Source organism: Nilaparvata lugens, unplaced genomic scaffold (genome assembly GCF_014356525.2).
Source record: "Nilaparvata lugens isolate BPH unplaced genomic scaffold, ASM1435652v1 scaffold6942, whole genome shotgun sequence".
Lineage (NCBI taxonomy): Eukaryota > Metazoa > Arthropoda > Insecta > Hemiptera > Delphacidae > Nilaparvata > Nilaparvata lugens.
This window is the reverse complement of record NW_024092693.1, coordinates 2,683-15,806: the sequence shown is the minus strand read 5'-3', so window position 1 is coordinate 15,806 and position 13,124 is coordinate 2,683. Positions and strand designations below refer to the sequence as shown.

The 13,124-nt window shown below is 34.0% G+C and overlaps 1 protein-coding gene across 1 annotated transcript; it reads left to right on the top strand.

Annotated features, from left to right (window-relative positions):
• The first annotated feature begins 144 nt into the window (after positions 1-144).
• LOC111063218 (eisosome protein SEG2) lies at positions 145-12,856 on the top strand. Its single transcript, XM_039445447.1, has 6 exons — positions 145-765; positions 3,726-3,865; positions 4,843-4,972; positions 9,247-9,304; positions 10,085-10,564; positions 11,496-12,856. Exons 2-6 carry the CDS (start codon positions 3,774-3,776, stop codon positions 12,203-12,205), a joined length of 1,470 nt encoding a protein of 489 aa, XP_039301381.1. The 5' UTR covers positions 145-765; positions 3,726-3,773; the 3' UTR covers positions 12,206-12,856.
• The last annotated feature ends 268 nt before the right edge of the window (positions 12,857-13,124 follow it).

Below are 13,124 nucleotides of genomic sequence, written 5' to 3'. Positions count from 1 at the left end.
ATCAATATATAATACGGCAGAATCTTTATTATCCTTGTGTCCTTCAAGTTCTAATTTTTGTTCGCTCTTATATGCTATTTCCTCTTATAATGCTTTTTCTCAATAATTGTGCTTTTGTCAATATCACTATTTTTCTTGTTTCAGATTGTTCGTTATGTATACGGAAGTATATGCAATATAAATCCGTATGTCCGGCCTGTTTTGAGGAAACTTTTGAAGTCAACTTGCGAAACAATCGACCAATCGACGATTTGATATCAATCTATTGCACCATAAGAGACAAGCTATTCAGGCATTTGAGACTGTCAACAGTCCATTTACAGCCTCTGCAAAATGATGTGAGCAAACCGGTTGAAAACTGTGAAAAGGAAATCGCTCCTCAATCTTCTGACAATTTTACGTCTCCTATTCTAAAGGCCTTAAAAACTCAGATGTATTGAAAAAATCCAGCAAAGGTTCACAAGGCATTAAGAAGAATTTGAATGATGCGTTCAATCAGAAAGTGACAGTAGATAAGATACCTGTTGAATCGAAGCCATCCACATCCAGTAAGGCTGCTGAGGAAATGCCGTCCACAAGTCGCAAATCGCCCGTTAAAAAGATACCAGAAATCTTTTATAGTCCAAAGAAAGCAGCCTCGTCGGTTAGTTCATCTCCAGCCAATGTTGTCAAAGTTCCATGTCCAGTCTGCAATGTTGACATTCCCGAGAGAAACATCAATGGCCATTTGGACTCCTGCCTCGCACGAGATGGTGCTCCCAAAACGTAAGTATTTTATAATATACGAGTACTTACCAGTGCTTACTAACAGAAATTGTGCCAGTCATAGACTTTATAAATATTATCAGTTACCCTTGCGCGAAGCGCTGCACACGTGAAACGCGGCACAAGTCAAATGTGATTCAATTCAAAACCTCGAGTTTCACTAAAACCTAGTGATTTTTTAATAGGGATTTAAAACAGAGAGCATAATTCAATCATTCAGTTATTCAATTAAAATTCCTTTAATTGTTCAACTGTTTTTGAAAACCAGCGTTGATTTACTTTGTTTTTATACATACTGCTAAACCATGTGCTAAAAACTGCTTTCCTGTATTTTGACTTCTATTTTGCTCATTTTCTGACTTGATTTTGATCATTGACTATTGATTTTTGAAAGCAAATAATATCTGATTATAGATCAACGCTAATCTTTGTTCTACTGAATCGAAACTGAGCTAACGTTAAGGGTAGGTACTGTGGCTATCATTATTTTTAAAAAAGTACTATGGTGAATATTAGTACTATGATACAATATTATGGTGACAATAGTGAGGTCCACGTTATAATGGCAGTGGATATAGATAGGAGAACAGCGTTGCAGATTCTCTGCCTTAATTATACAGAGTGACACAGAATAACGGGAATTTCTAAAAACAGCATAAAACATTAGTGGGAAGGGCAAAAATGATTCTATTTAAATTAATGTAAAGTTCAAGACTTGCCATTTGAGAATTATCAATAACATCTATCACTTTTTGACAATTACATCTTTAAGATGGCTTCCTCCTGAACGAATACACTCTTGTGTTGACGATTCCTCATTGATCGCTGAATCATCTCATCTTTGATATTGTGGATTTCATTTTGAATTCTGTTTTAATTTTTAATTAATTCAAAATTATTGATGAAATTGTTAGCGAAATCCACTGTGCACGGCATTCAATGGCAACTGTGCGAGCGAGTATTGTTTAGTAATCTCACGATTAGGTTGCGTTTCCTGGTTCCATGATCTGTCCACCTGCGATTTCCTGTTTGTGGAGCTATCTCAAATCAAACGTTTTCACAACTTGTCCAATATCTGTGGTTGAATCATAACAGACAATTAAAAATGAAATCAGCAATATCCCAGCTGAAATGTTGCAGCAATCGTTCAGGAATCTCAACACAGATTTCAAGAGTGTTTTCGTGCAGGAGGAAACCATCTTAAAGAAGTAATGTCAAAAAGTGATAGATGTTATTAATAATTCTCAAATGGCAAGTCTTGAACTTTACATTAGTTTGAATAAAATCATTTTTGCCCTTCCCACTAATGTTTTATGGCGTTTTTAAAAGTTTCCGTTATTCTGTGTCACTCTGTATTTCTGCATTGTCAAAAACAGATTTGGCATCGTTGCGGAGCTAGAAAAGGATAGTGCTACCTGCTTTGTCGAATGATAGACAAGGATAGCAGTACCAATGTTAATCAATTCATTATATGTTGTCATTATGTCTTTGTGTTTACATAGGCCTATTTATTGAATGATAGTTTTTACCCTTTGTCCTTCAACTAGCTCTCTTCATGTTACAAAGAAATGGTGACCAAGTTGTTGATGATACTATGATAGTGGTATATATAATTATTGATAATAATGTACAACTTAGTAATTTTATAGTGATAAAAATGAGACTCTATTATTTTCTCAGCATGAATATCTTGTTTCAAAGTAGGAAGATATTGAAAATGTTTCTTTAAATATATATTTCTGATATTTCCTTTTCATGATTCCTAAAATATCAGTTGAAATGTTTACCACCCACCTACAGAATTGCCTTGACTTCTTAATTTGAAAAACCCAACTGTGGTACCTACCTTCCTCTACCAACTTTAGAAATTATTTTTGGGAATAACTCTCATCTAAAGATGGTAGAAGGGATCTACTGATCTATAGTGAGGTCTACGTTATGATGACAGTGGAAAAAGCTAGAAGAACAGTGTTGCCGATTCTCTCCCTTGCCTCTGTCTTCTATATAGGATAGCTGATACCGATATATCTAATGTGATATTAACTATTCATTCTTGTTTTAAATAATCAATTGTATTTTACTTGTCAAGAAAAAATATTTTTCTAATGTTCATAATTGAGATTTTTTGTTGTTTAATTATATTCCTACATTGTTAATAAATGATCTAGCAACGTAGAGGAGATAGAAAAGGATAGCGCTATCTGCTTTGTTGAATGATAGACAAGGTAGCAACACCAATGCTAATCAAATACTGCCATCATAACGTGGACCTCACTCACTATAGATTGTATTACAATATTATTATTATTATTTTAAAATAAATAAATAAAGGCTTTTATTTAACGTAATCATTACATTTTTGAAAATAATCAAGTAAATGTTAATACATCTTTATTGTCAGCGTTTTCTCCTTGGCTGAGTGCCGTCAGGAGGTGTTGGCAAGCTATTTATACATTTTTTTTAAATAGACAATTTATACAAAAAATAAAAATGGAAAATACTACTTCACAAAAGAAGATAGGGTAATAGTACTTGTACTAGTATCTTGTATGGTTGGATTAAAAATTGAATTCTTGAATCATGAAATATCTGTAGAACGCCCATGCATCTCTGTCCTATCTGCATCCAGTTGTCACCATTCAGGTACGTCTTCAGCTCCTCTACAGCAAGGAAGTCTTTCCGAAGTATCGCTCTCTGAACTCTGTAAGCACCGGGCACCTGGCTATGAAGTGGACTACATCCTCTTCCTCCTTCATGTTGCATAGAGAACAGATCCTTACATCCTGCCTGTGGGAATATTTTTTGAGACGAATGAGCTCGGTCCTTGACTTCATGAACCACTTAATCAATGTGACGTCCACTGGTTCATACACGTAGTTTGTGAACTGCGTCAGCTCTGGATGCAGGGAGTATCGCATTTTTTTTATATTATACAATATTTTTGTGGTTTTGGTTTTAAGGTTGAACGTGCCAAGCAGAAGAAGTCCCATTCCAAGCGTGTTTACAATATGATGTCAGATAAGGATTTGAGGAAATGGCTGAAAACATATGGGCTGAATTCAATTGGCGATAAGAAAACACTCATCAATCGGATACAAAGGTCTGAAATAGTTTGTGTTTTTACTGTAGGCTATTTTGGTAAGAACCACTGCTTTTTGAACTTTTCAAATATAACTGTTGAAGTTGATACACTTTGTTTCAAAGTAAATATTTGAATAGACTCACCTTTTTGGTTGTGAAAATATTATGTAATGCAGTTCGGCTGAGTATTTATCAATTGTTTCTTCATGAAAAACATCATCAATTAATTAAAATATATTTTAATATTGAGCTGCACATGAAGTTCATGCGTACTATTCCGTCGGTAATGGTCTACATTACAATTACAGCCTTTGATTCTTTTTTCGAGTAGAAAATGATTTCGAAGGAAAATCATATTTATTCATCTTAGATAGTGTTCTATTTATTTCTTATCAACCACTATGTTAATTAGAAATCATTCTTAGAATGAAAACTTTAAAAAAGAAAATCGAAAAATTAAAGATGGAATGTTGATGGAATTTTTGGATTGCTTCGTGTCTTTTTGGGAGCATTGCAATAATTGGGTACACATATTTGCAATATTCAAACAAAACCTTCTCATTTATTGCATCTCCCTTCTTATCTATTACATCTTGAATCTTTTTGTATCCTAGGCATAATTTCAGACTGTTACTTTATTACATTCAAATATCAATTTTTTAATTCTCCAACTAAAACTTTTTATATAAGTCAGTGCAATATGCTCTCCAAGTTTCTTTGAATATTAAATGTGGAAATACGAGTGTTGAAATTCATTGTACAATGTTCAGTTCTGATGATTTTCAGGATGTGGGCAACGTCCACTTGTGAATAACTTATGACAATTATTATAAAAACCTAATAACTGTATTGCAACATATGAACCAATCGTCACATCAAATAACTATCGAATAATGTTTCTTGAGTTTCTTAAACAAATTCCAAAGAACCTAGTTCTAGTCCATACTTGAACGTATTTCAATTTTCAATTAGTGCTTATAAGTTTTCGTTTTTCAGATACACGGTTCTCTATAATTCTGAATGTGATTCAGACCATCCACGATCATCAGCCGATATTATTCGTCAGGTTGAGATGGAGGAAAAACAAGAGAAGGGCATTGGCAACCCAGGTCTACCTACTACAGTGGTAAGTCTTATCAATTGATGATTTCCCATTTATAAACCTGTACAATAATTAGGCCTATCTCCAATAGTCTTTGTCTCGTTTATTTCCTAGGTAAAACTTTTTGCCATTTCAAAACAAATATCGAAGACAAATATAGAAATGAAGGTCTTTATAAATAAATAACCCGTTTATTGCTTTCTTAAACTATTACAAAAAAAATCAACGTCCACAATACAATTCAAAAGGCAATAATCAGCAGATGCTGGGGTATAATTATCCTTTTTCCATAGAAGGATAAAGTATTGTACAAGTGCGTTTAGTAAAGATTTCTTTCATCTTCTTCATTTCAATCCTTGTAGAGCCAGACTTGTTTGAATACGTTTTTCATTCTCTCCCATTCCTTCCTTTCTCTTGCTACTATCTGCCACGTCGCTCCGCCGCATACTCTCCTGAATTCTTCGTCCCATCTGTACGGAGGCCTTCCTCTGCTTCTGCTCAGCGTGCGTGGGTGCCAGTCGAGTATTGTTTTGGTCCATCTTCCATCCGTTGTCCTTGCGATATGGCCTGCCCAATTCCATTTTCTCTCCATTATCATTCTACCTACATCCTCAATTATTGTTTCATGTCTGATCCATATTTTGGTTTTCCTATCTATTCTTTTCACTCCTATCATTATTCTTTCCATCGATCTCACACTTGTTCTGAGTTTCTTGATTACTTTCTCATTGAGAGTCCACGTTTCGCAGCCGTATAAAATTGCTGGTAGAATACATGTTTGAAGTAGGCGTCTCTTGCTTTCCATGGGAATATTAGATCTGAAGAGATAGCTGTATTTCTTGAACAATGACCAACCTATTGCCACTCTTCTAGTAATCTCTCCCCATTGTCCATCTCTCTCTATTCTCTGTCCTAAGTAGATGAAGTGTTCAACTGCTTCTATCCTTCCGTCTTCGGTCTCTAATACTCTCTCGTTACTTTCACTGTTATAAATCATTACTTTTGATTTATCAAAATTTACTTTAAATCAACCTTTTTTGTTACTTCAATCATTTCCTTCATCATTCTACATACTTCTTCGGTGCTATTTCCTATAATAACAATATCATCGGCGAATTCCAATGTATTCAATTTCACCCCATTGATGTTGATTCCTTTTTCCTGCCATTGTAATTCATCTAGAGATTTTTCCAGAACTGCATTAAATATTTTCGCTGATGGTATATCTCCCTGCCTTAAGCCTCTATTTACTTTAACCACTCTACCTTTTCCTCTCAATTTGAATTCAATTTTCATGTTTCTGTAAATGAATCTGAATAATTCCAGGTATTTATTGTCAATTCCCAAGTCTTCAAGCGTTCGTAATACGGAAGAAGTGTTGATTTTATCGAATGCTTTCTCGAAATCAATGAATAGCAGCACTAGTGGAAATTTGTATTCATTAGAATTCCTTATCAGTTCCTGTAAGACTAGGATGTTATCCAGCGTAGAGAAGTTTTTCTTGAATCCGGTCTGGTTGATTGAAGTTGCTGCCGTCAAATATCCATCTATCCTGTAGGAAATTACTGCCATAAATATCTTGTAAATATTTGACAGGAGACTTATTGGTCGGTAATTCTTGATTTCCTTCCTATTACCTTTCTTGAAGAGTAATATCAAGTTAGCTTTGAGCCATATTTCAGGAATCTTTCCACTCATAAGGCATAAATTGAATATTTTTATTATTTCAATAACTCTTTCGCCACCTGCTCTTAACTCCTCGTTTGATATTCTATCAGGGCCTGTTGCTTTCCCTTCCTTGAGATGCTCGATTGCGCGCTTTACCTCACTCTTCAATATCGGTGGACATTCTTCATTTGTACATTCATGTTCTCCAATTTCTTGTACTAAGTTACATTCTTCTGGTTCATCTTTTTTATACAGATTCTCATAGAAATCGCAAATTATCTCGAGTATACCTTATATTTCTCTCCCTTCATTTCCTCTCTCATCTTTCATACAAATGATTGTGTTCTTTCCAAGTAGTTGTTTTCTGTTGAACTCTTTAATGCTTTTTCCAAATTTCAAGGTCTCTTCTGACTTCTTTGTTTTTCTTTCAGTTATCCATTCATTCCATTTCTTTCTGATGAGTTTCGAAATTTCACTGAATTCTATTTTGTCTCTGCCAAGTCTTTTAAGCTTTCTTCTTTTCTCCAATAGCTTAACAATCTCTCTTGGAACCTTTCTTTTATCGTTTTCTCTTACGTTTCCTAGCAATTCTCTAGTTTTTCTCAAAGTATTTGTCAGCTTATCAGTTAAAATATTCGTGTCTTCACATTCATCGATTCTCTCTCTATACAAATTGACTTGTAATTTCTGTTCAAATCCGGAGTTTCTCAAATCCATTGCACTTATTCTTGTGGGACGGTCGCCATAGTACTTCTTCCTTTTCTCTTCAATTCGTATTTCCATTTTAAGAGCTCTGTGGTCGCTTCCTGTATTTATTCGGTCTTCTATGTCTACATCTTGAACAATACATTTCTTGTCTACGGCGAAGTAGTCGATTTCGTTTCTGGTCTCTCCATCGGGGCTCAGCCAAGTCCATTTTCTTGTCTCATGTTTCAGGAAGAATGAGTTCAAATACATGTTTTTACCTTCTACAAATTCGACAAGTCGTCCGCCTCGCTCGTTCCTTTCACCGTATCCATACCTCCCCACACATCTTTCGCCTCTGTTCTTACCAATTTTTGCATTCATATCTCCCATAATGATGTTGAATTTGCATGGATCATTCTCGAGAGCTTTTTCCAGTTCTTCATAGAAGTATTCAATTTCCTCTTCTGATGACGCTGAAGTTGGTGCGTAAACTTGTATCAGTTTAGTTCTCCCCTTTACGCGTCCATGCACTTTCCAAATTAAGACAGAGATTCGGTGTGTGTACTGCTTGAAACTCACAATTTTCTTTTCCGATGTCTTGTTTATTAAAAATCCTGTTCCTCCTGTCGCGCCGTTTCCATTAAGATAAAGCATCTTATCGTCTTCCATGATGACACACTGCTCCCCATCCCTTCTTACTTCTGCGAGTCCTACTATATCCCACTCAATGTTTTCTAGCTCCTCTAGCAGCTGCTCTATCCTCCAATTAGCTCTTAGAGACCTACAGTTGTATGTGATTATTTTTATATTATCTTTCTTGTTCGCATCTCTATTTTGTTTGTTTTCCCCAAAATAGTTTTCCGTTTGTTCCCTTTCATTTTCCTTAGTTACAATTGCCGTTACGTGGTTGCTACTGTTGTTTTGATGAACCTTCCTTTTCTGGATTATTTTTTTTTGACTTCTCTTGTTATGTATGCCTCTATAGTATTGTTGTTCTTTTTCTTGCCAAGCCGTCCAGTGCTCACACATTGTTCAGTCATTGTAGATGAATCTCCATCACTCCTTGGTCTCTTCTTCTCCTTGTTGCTATTTTCTCTCAAATCTTCAAGGCTGAAGAGCTTTCCCTTGAGTAGTAGCCTGTCTCTTCTCAAAGAGACCATTTTCCCTTGTTTCTTATAATGTGACATGCATGAAATGTGATAGGCCTAACTCTTTCCTGGTGGCGCGAGTATTAAAGTCAAAGTCTTCCTGTATCTTGATGTGCTTATAATTTTCTTCTTGAGATAGTTTCGATTTTTCCCTGAGTACATCATTCCTTGTAAAAGTCGATGTAAACGTTACTCTGATTGGACCGTTTGTCGATTGATTCAGTCTTTTAGTTTGATGAAGGTCTTTAAGTTTGCAAAAATCGATTATGTTTACTCAAACGTGTGTAAATGCTCTTTCAAGTTTTCTTGCATCAAGAAAACTTGACTAATGTAAACGCGGCTTTACAGTAATCTTTTATTCAAATCAATCGAGTGTATTTATTTATAAAATAACATCATAGTACCCTTTTTATTATTTTATATTAAAAGGTTCTCAAAAAGGTATTATTATGTTATTTTACAAATAAGAAATTTGTATTTGAAATAATTGAGAAAAATCACAATATACTTCCAAAAAATCGATTTTTCATTAAATATTGCTTATGTAATGCTATAGCTCCAAAGATATCTTTGAAGTGAATTGATTACCCTACTGATTGACCGAGATTCGGCTATTAAAAATGTTTTCAATTTTTGATAAGATGGATTGGCACTTTCTTTAAATCTTCACTATTTGTATCTTATAATCTTTTGTTACTTGCTTCCACTATACAAATGTATCTCTTGGAAAAATGGGTAGAAAATATTGGTTAAGGTACCGTGCGCTTTCTTATGTTTTTCGTAATTTTCTTTCAGAGAAAGATAAACAAGAATTCTGATCAAAAGCTTATTGAAGAGGAAAATAAAAAGTATCGTAAGTATACTTTTGTTATTGGCTGTATCTGGTTCTTACTTATATAGCCTATATACTTTATTATTACAAGGTGTAAAAGTACAATTGTCCAATGAGAACATCCTCCATTCACATCCTCATCAACCTTTTTCAAGTTTCGGACTGTCAGAATCATGTGATTGTAGTGTCTCTAGCACAAAAGTTAAATTGAGCAAATTACTCAAAACCGTGATGGTATTGCATAATTAAATCTGTTCAACCAAGGAAAATTTAATCAATATTTTTTAAAGATATAAAATCTTTCTGGCCTGCAAATTGAATTGAGCTTCTACTTCATAAAATAATTCTGTAGAAGATTGTGAATACATTTTTGAAAATCTATATTCATTATTCTTGAACCATGATTGGATTAAAATTTATCAGTGTATATTGATATTGATTTCTACTTAAGCATGAACTAAAACACTACAAATTAGCTTATAATAATTTACCAATAGCGATGGTTCTATAGCTACCTCCTGCAATCCAATACTGATAACAGGCTCTTCAACTTCGACATTGGAACATTCAGTTTATTCACAGAAAGCCTAGAATGAAATAACTTGGATGGTGATGATGTTGGTAATACTATTTTTTATGAAAATGAAGAAATATTCTATTATGGGAGTAATTTTAATAATCGTCCTGCAATTTTTATTAATGAACTACTCTCTCTTGTAATATTGTAGACCAAATCATTTCATTTTTATTTTTTAATTTGATTCCTAATACTGTAGCAAGTATTGTTTTGAATTTTTTCAGTGGAAAAGAATAAAGCCAGCTTTGAAAATCTTATCAAAACCATGAAAGAGAGAAATGGGACAAATATCAAACCCACCAAGCGTATCAACGTAATTGCTGATAGTGATGATAGTGATCCAGAAATCAACAGTTATTTCTCCAAAGAAACCATGCAAATAGAAGATGAACGTCCATGCTCGTCAGGATATCAACCAAAAAAAGAGAATAGAACGGTGAAAGCTACAGTGAATCTTCATAAAGAAACAAATGAAAGAAGCGACGATTTCAAAATCGTGTTGCCGCATTTTCTCGCTCAATCTCCATCGCCCGACTTGAGTGCAAACCAAGATGAGTCTCTCATTGACATGATTGAATTACCAGAGAGTCCCACAAAGAATGCAAAGGGTTTGAAGAATGTGCACTTTGTGGACGATGCATGCAACTCGGACGATAGTGATAATAGCATCAGCCTTCTCGCCAACTGCCAAGTTCTCCTACAAGGTAATATTATGTGCTGTTTTCAAATCACAAACTATTTCAAATAAACATCAAACAAGCTATACCTACTCTATTCACATTTTTTATTGGTGAATGGCTCTTATGGTTTCAGTGGCTTAGGCCACGGGCTTATAACCAGGCTTATCTGAGAAAAATATTCAAGTTCGAAATAGAGAATTATTGTTTTTTGTTACTTTCCTGTTTCTGTGAACGGATTTTAAAGAAGCTAGTGCTTGATCTTAGACATGAACGCAACATTGGCAAATTGATAAAGTTATCCATAATTCGGTACTTCCCCATGCAAAATAAAGTCCAGAGTACATTTTCAAAGTTTCAAATTTGCCTTCATATGGAAATGAATTAGAAATTGCATTTATTCAAATGCTAATTAATGAATAATTGTTATCAAACGAAAATCCATATTAAATGCTGTAAATCATTCCGCGGACTGCAAATATTTACAACAGCTAGATGGAAATTCGATGAGAGCTTTTATCCAAAAATTACTCTGCAAATATTTGCAGTAGCAGAATTTTTAAGGTTGATTTACAAAATTTAATTTGGATTTTTGTTTAATAATAATTATTGTTTTAAATTTGGTTGAATAGTTATGAATTGTTAACCTATTGTTTTTCAAACAGCATTCTATTTTGCACTTCTACCTCTTTTAAAATGACAATGCAGCTTGAGAATGATATATATGTGTATTTATGTATGTCTATTAGTACATACATAATTCGTCACATTTAGTAATCGATAGTGGAACACTTCTTCAGACTGCTATAACTTGTGACTAAGTACTACCACATAGATACACTCTACAGTTGCTGAGGATTTGAATTGCAATATTTGGTCTACAATGTACTTGGTAGACATATCTTCACTAGTTACTTGAAAAATCTTCTAATGAATTCAACACTGTTTTTTATTGCAGAAAACAAACCTTCTACTATTACTGCAAGTGAAAGGGCTGATGACGACAATGATGATGATGATGATGATGATGATGATGATGATGATTATGAAGAGAACGAAGATGTTTACTACAACGGAGTTGCTAATGATGACTGTAAAAAACATCAACTGGTAACAGAGTCACAAATACTTGATCCTGATTTCTTAATTACCGAATCACAACTTACAGAAGCCAAAGAAGATGAAAGCGAAGATGAATTCACACCAAAATGGCCAATGAAGAGACCAAAAATGACAATTAATCAGAAAACACCAACAAGTTCCAAGAAGCCAACTCCCCGATCTGATAGAAGTAAACAAAAAAATCTAACACCAAAATCCAGACAATCTCGAACATCTGATTCAGATCTAGATGAGACTAAATCATTCTTGGAAGATGACTCAGTTGTGCAGCAATCTGGTGGTGGAGACCAGGTTGCCACCAAATATCAACTTTCTCCTCCGCTATCAAAATCGTTGAAAAGCGAAAGTTCAAGCTCCTTGCAAAGTTTTCCCGACTTAGAGAATGTTGATCCAGATAGTTTGAAAGTATCAACTACGCCAACGAGCCGGAATGATTCAACTGCCAGGCAACCTTCCACTCGCAATAAAAGGCAACGAATTGGTAGTACAGGTGATAGTGAACCGATTCAAACGCCAAAAAGAATACTGAGACAAAGAACAAAATGATCTTCTATAATAATGTGCACAGTAAATAATATAAATGTAATTGTTGCAACAAAGAACTTCTATGTTCATGTCATATACCATGATTTAAATAATTATTATATCAAGGTTCTTCAAATAAAATATTCATTTTAGGCATGAAAACATGTTTCAATAACGTTGAACATTGTAAAGACTTTTCAGTCATAATTAAAATTGATAGACTTTTACATTTAATAATGACAAAAACAATTTTTATGTATCTTATATATTCTATACATCCTGTAAGGACTTAATCTAGGTATTTGTATTTTCCATATCATTTTTTGTAGTATTATTCTTATAAAATTGAGATTTTGCTTTGAGAGATTTTCAATTTTTTATCCATTGCCTTGGACAAGCCTCTTATAAACTATAATAATTGTCTTTGATAAATTTTTTTTATTTCTTGATTAAGTCCTCTGGACTTCATGCTGGCCAATAATGAAATATCAGTTATAATAAAAATTGGTGTAGGCTTTCACATTTATTAATGCCAGAGATAAGTTTTATGTATCTTATATATTCTATATATTATATCCTGTGAGGATTTAAGTTTATTTAAGTATTTTCAAAGCTGTATTTTCCGTACCATTTGTAGAATTATTATTCTTATAAAATGACTTGTTATGAGAGGTTGTTGATTTATTCATTCTTTACGTTGGAAACGCCTCTTATAAACTAATATTGTTCTGTTTATTTTCGTTGATTTTATTTCATCTCGACATCATGCTTAGCAATAATGGACTTTCAAAATTATACATTTCTAGCTAAATTACCTTACAGATCAAACAGGATTTGATCATTGTAGTGTTGGTGATCTTGTAGTGTTAGTGTCCTTGCAGTGTTGGTGATCTAATAATGTGGGTGACCTTGTAGAGCTGAGGACAAAGTTGGAGTTTGG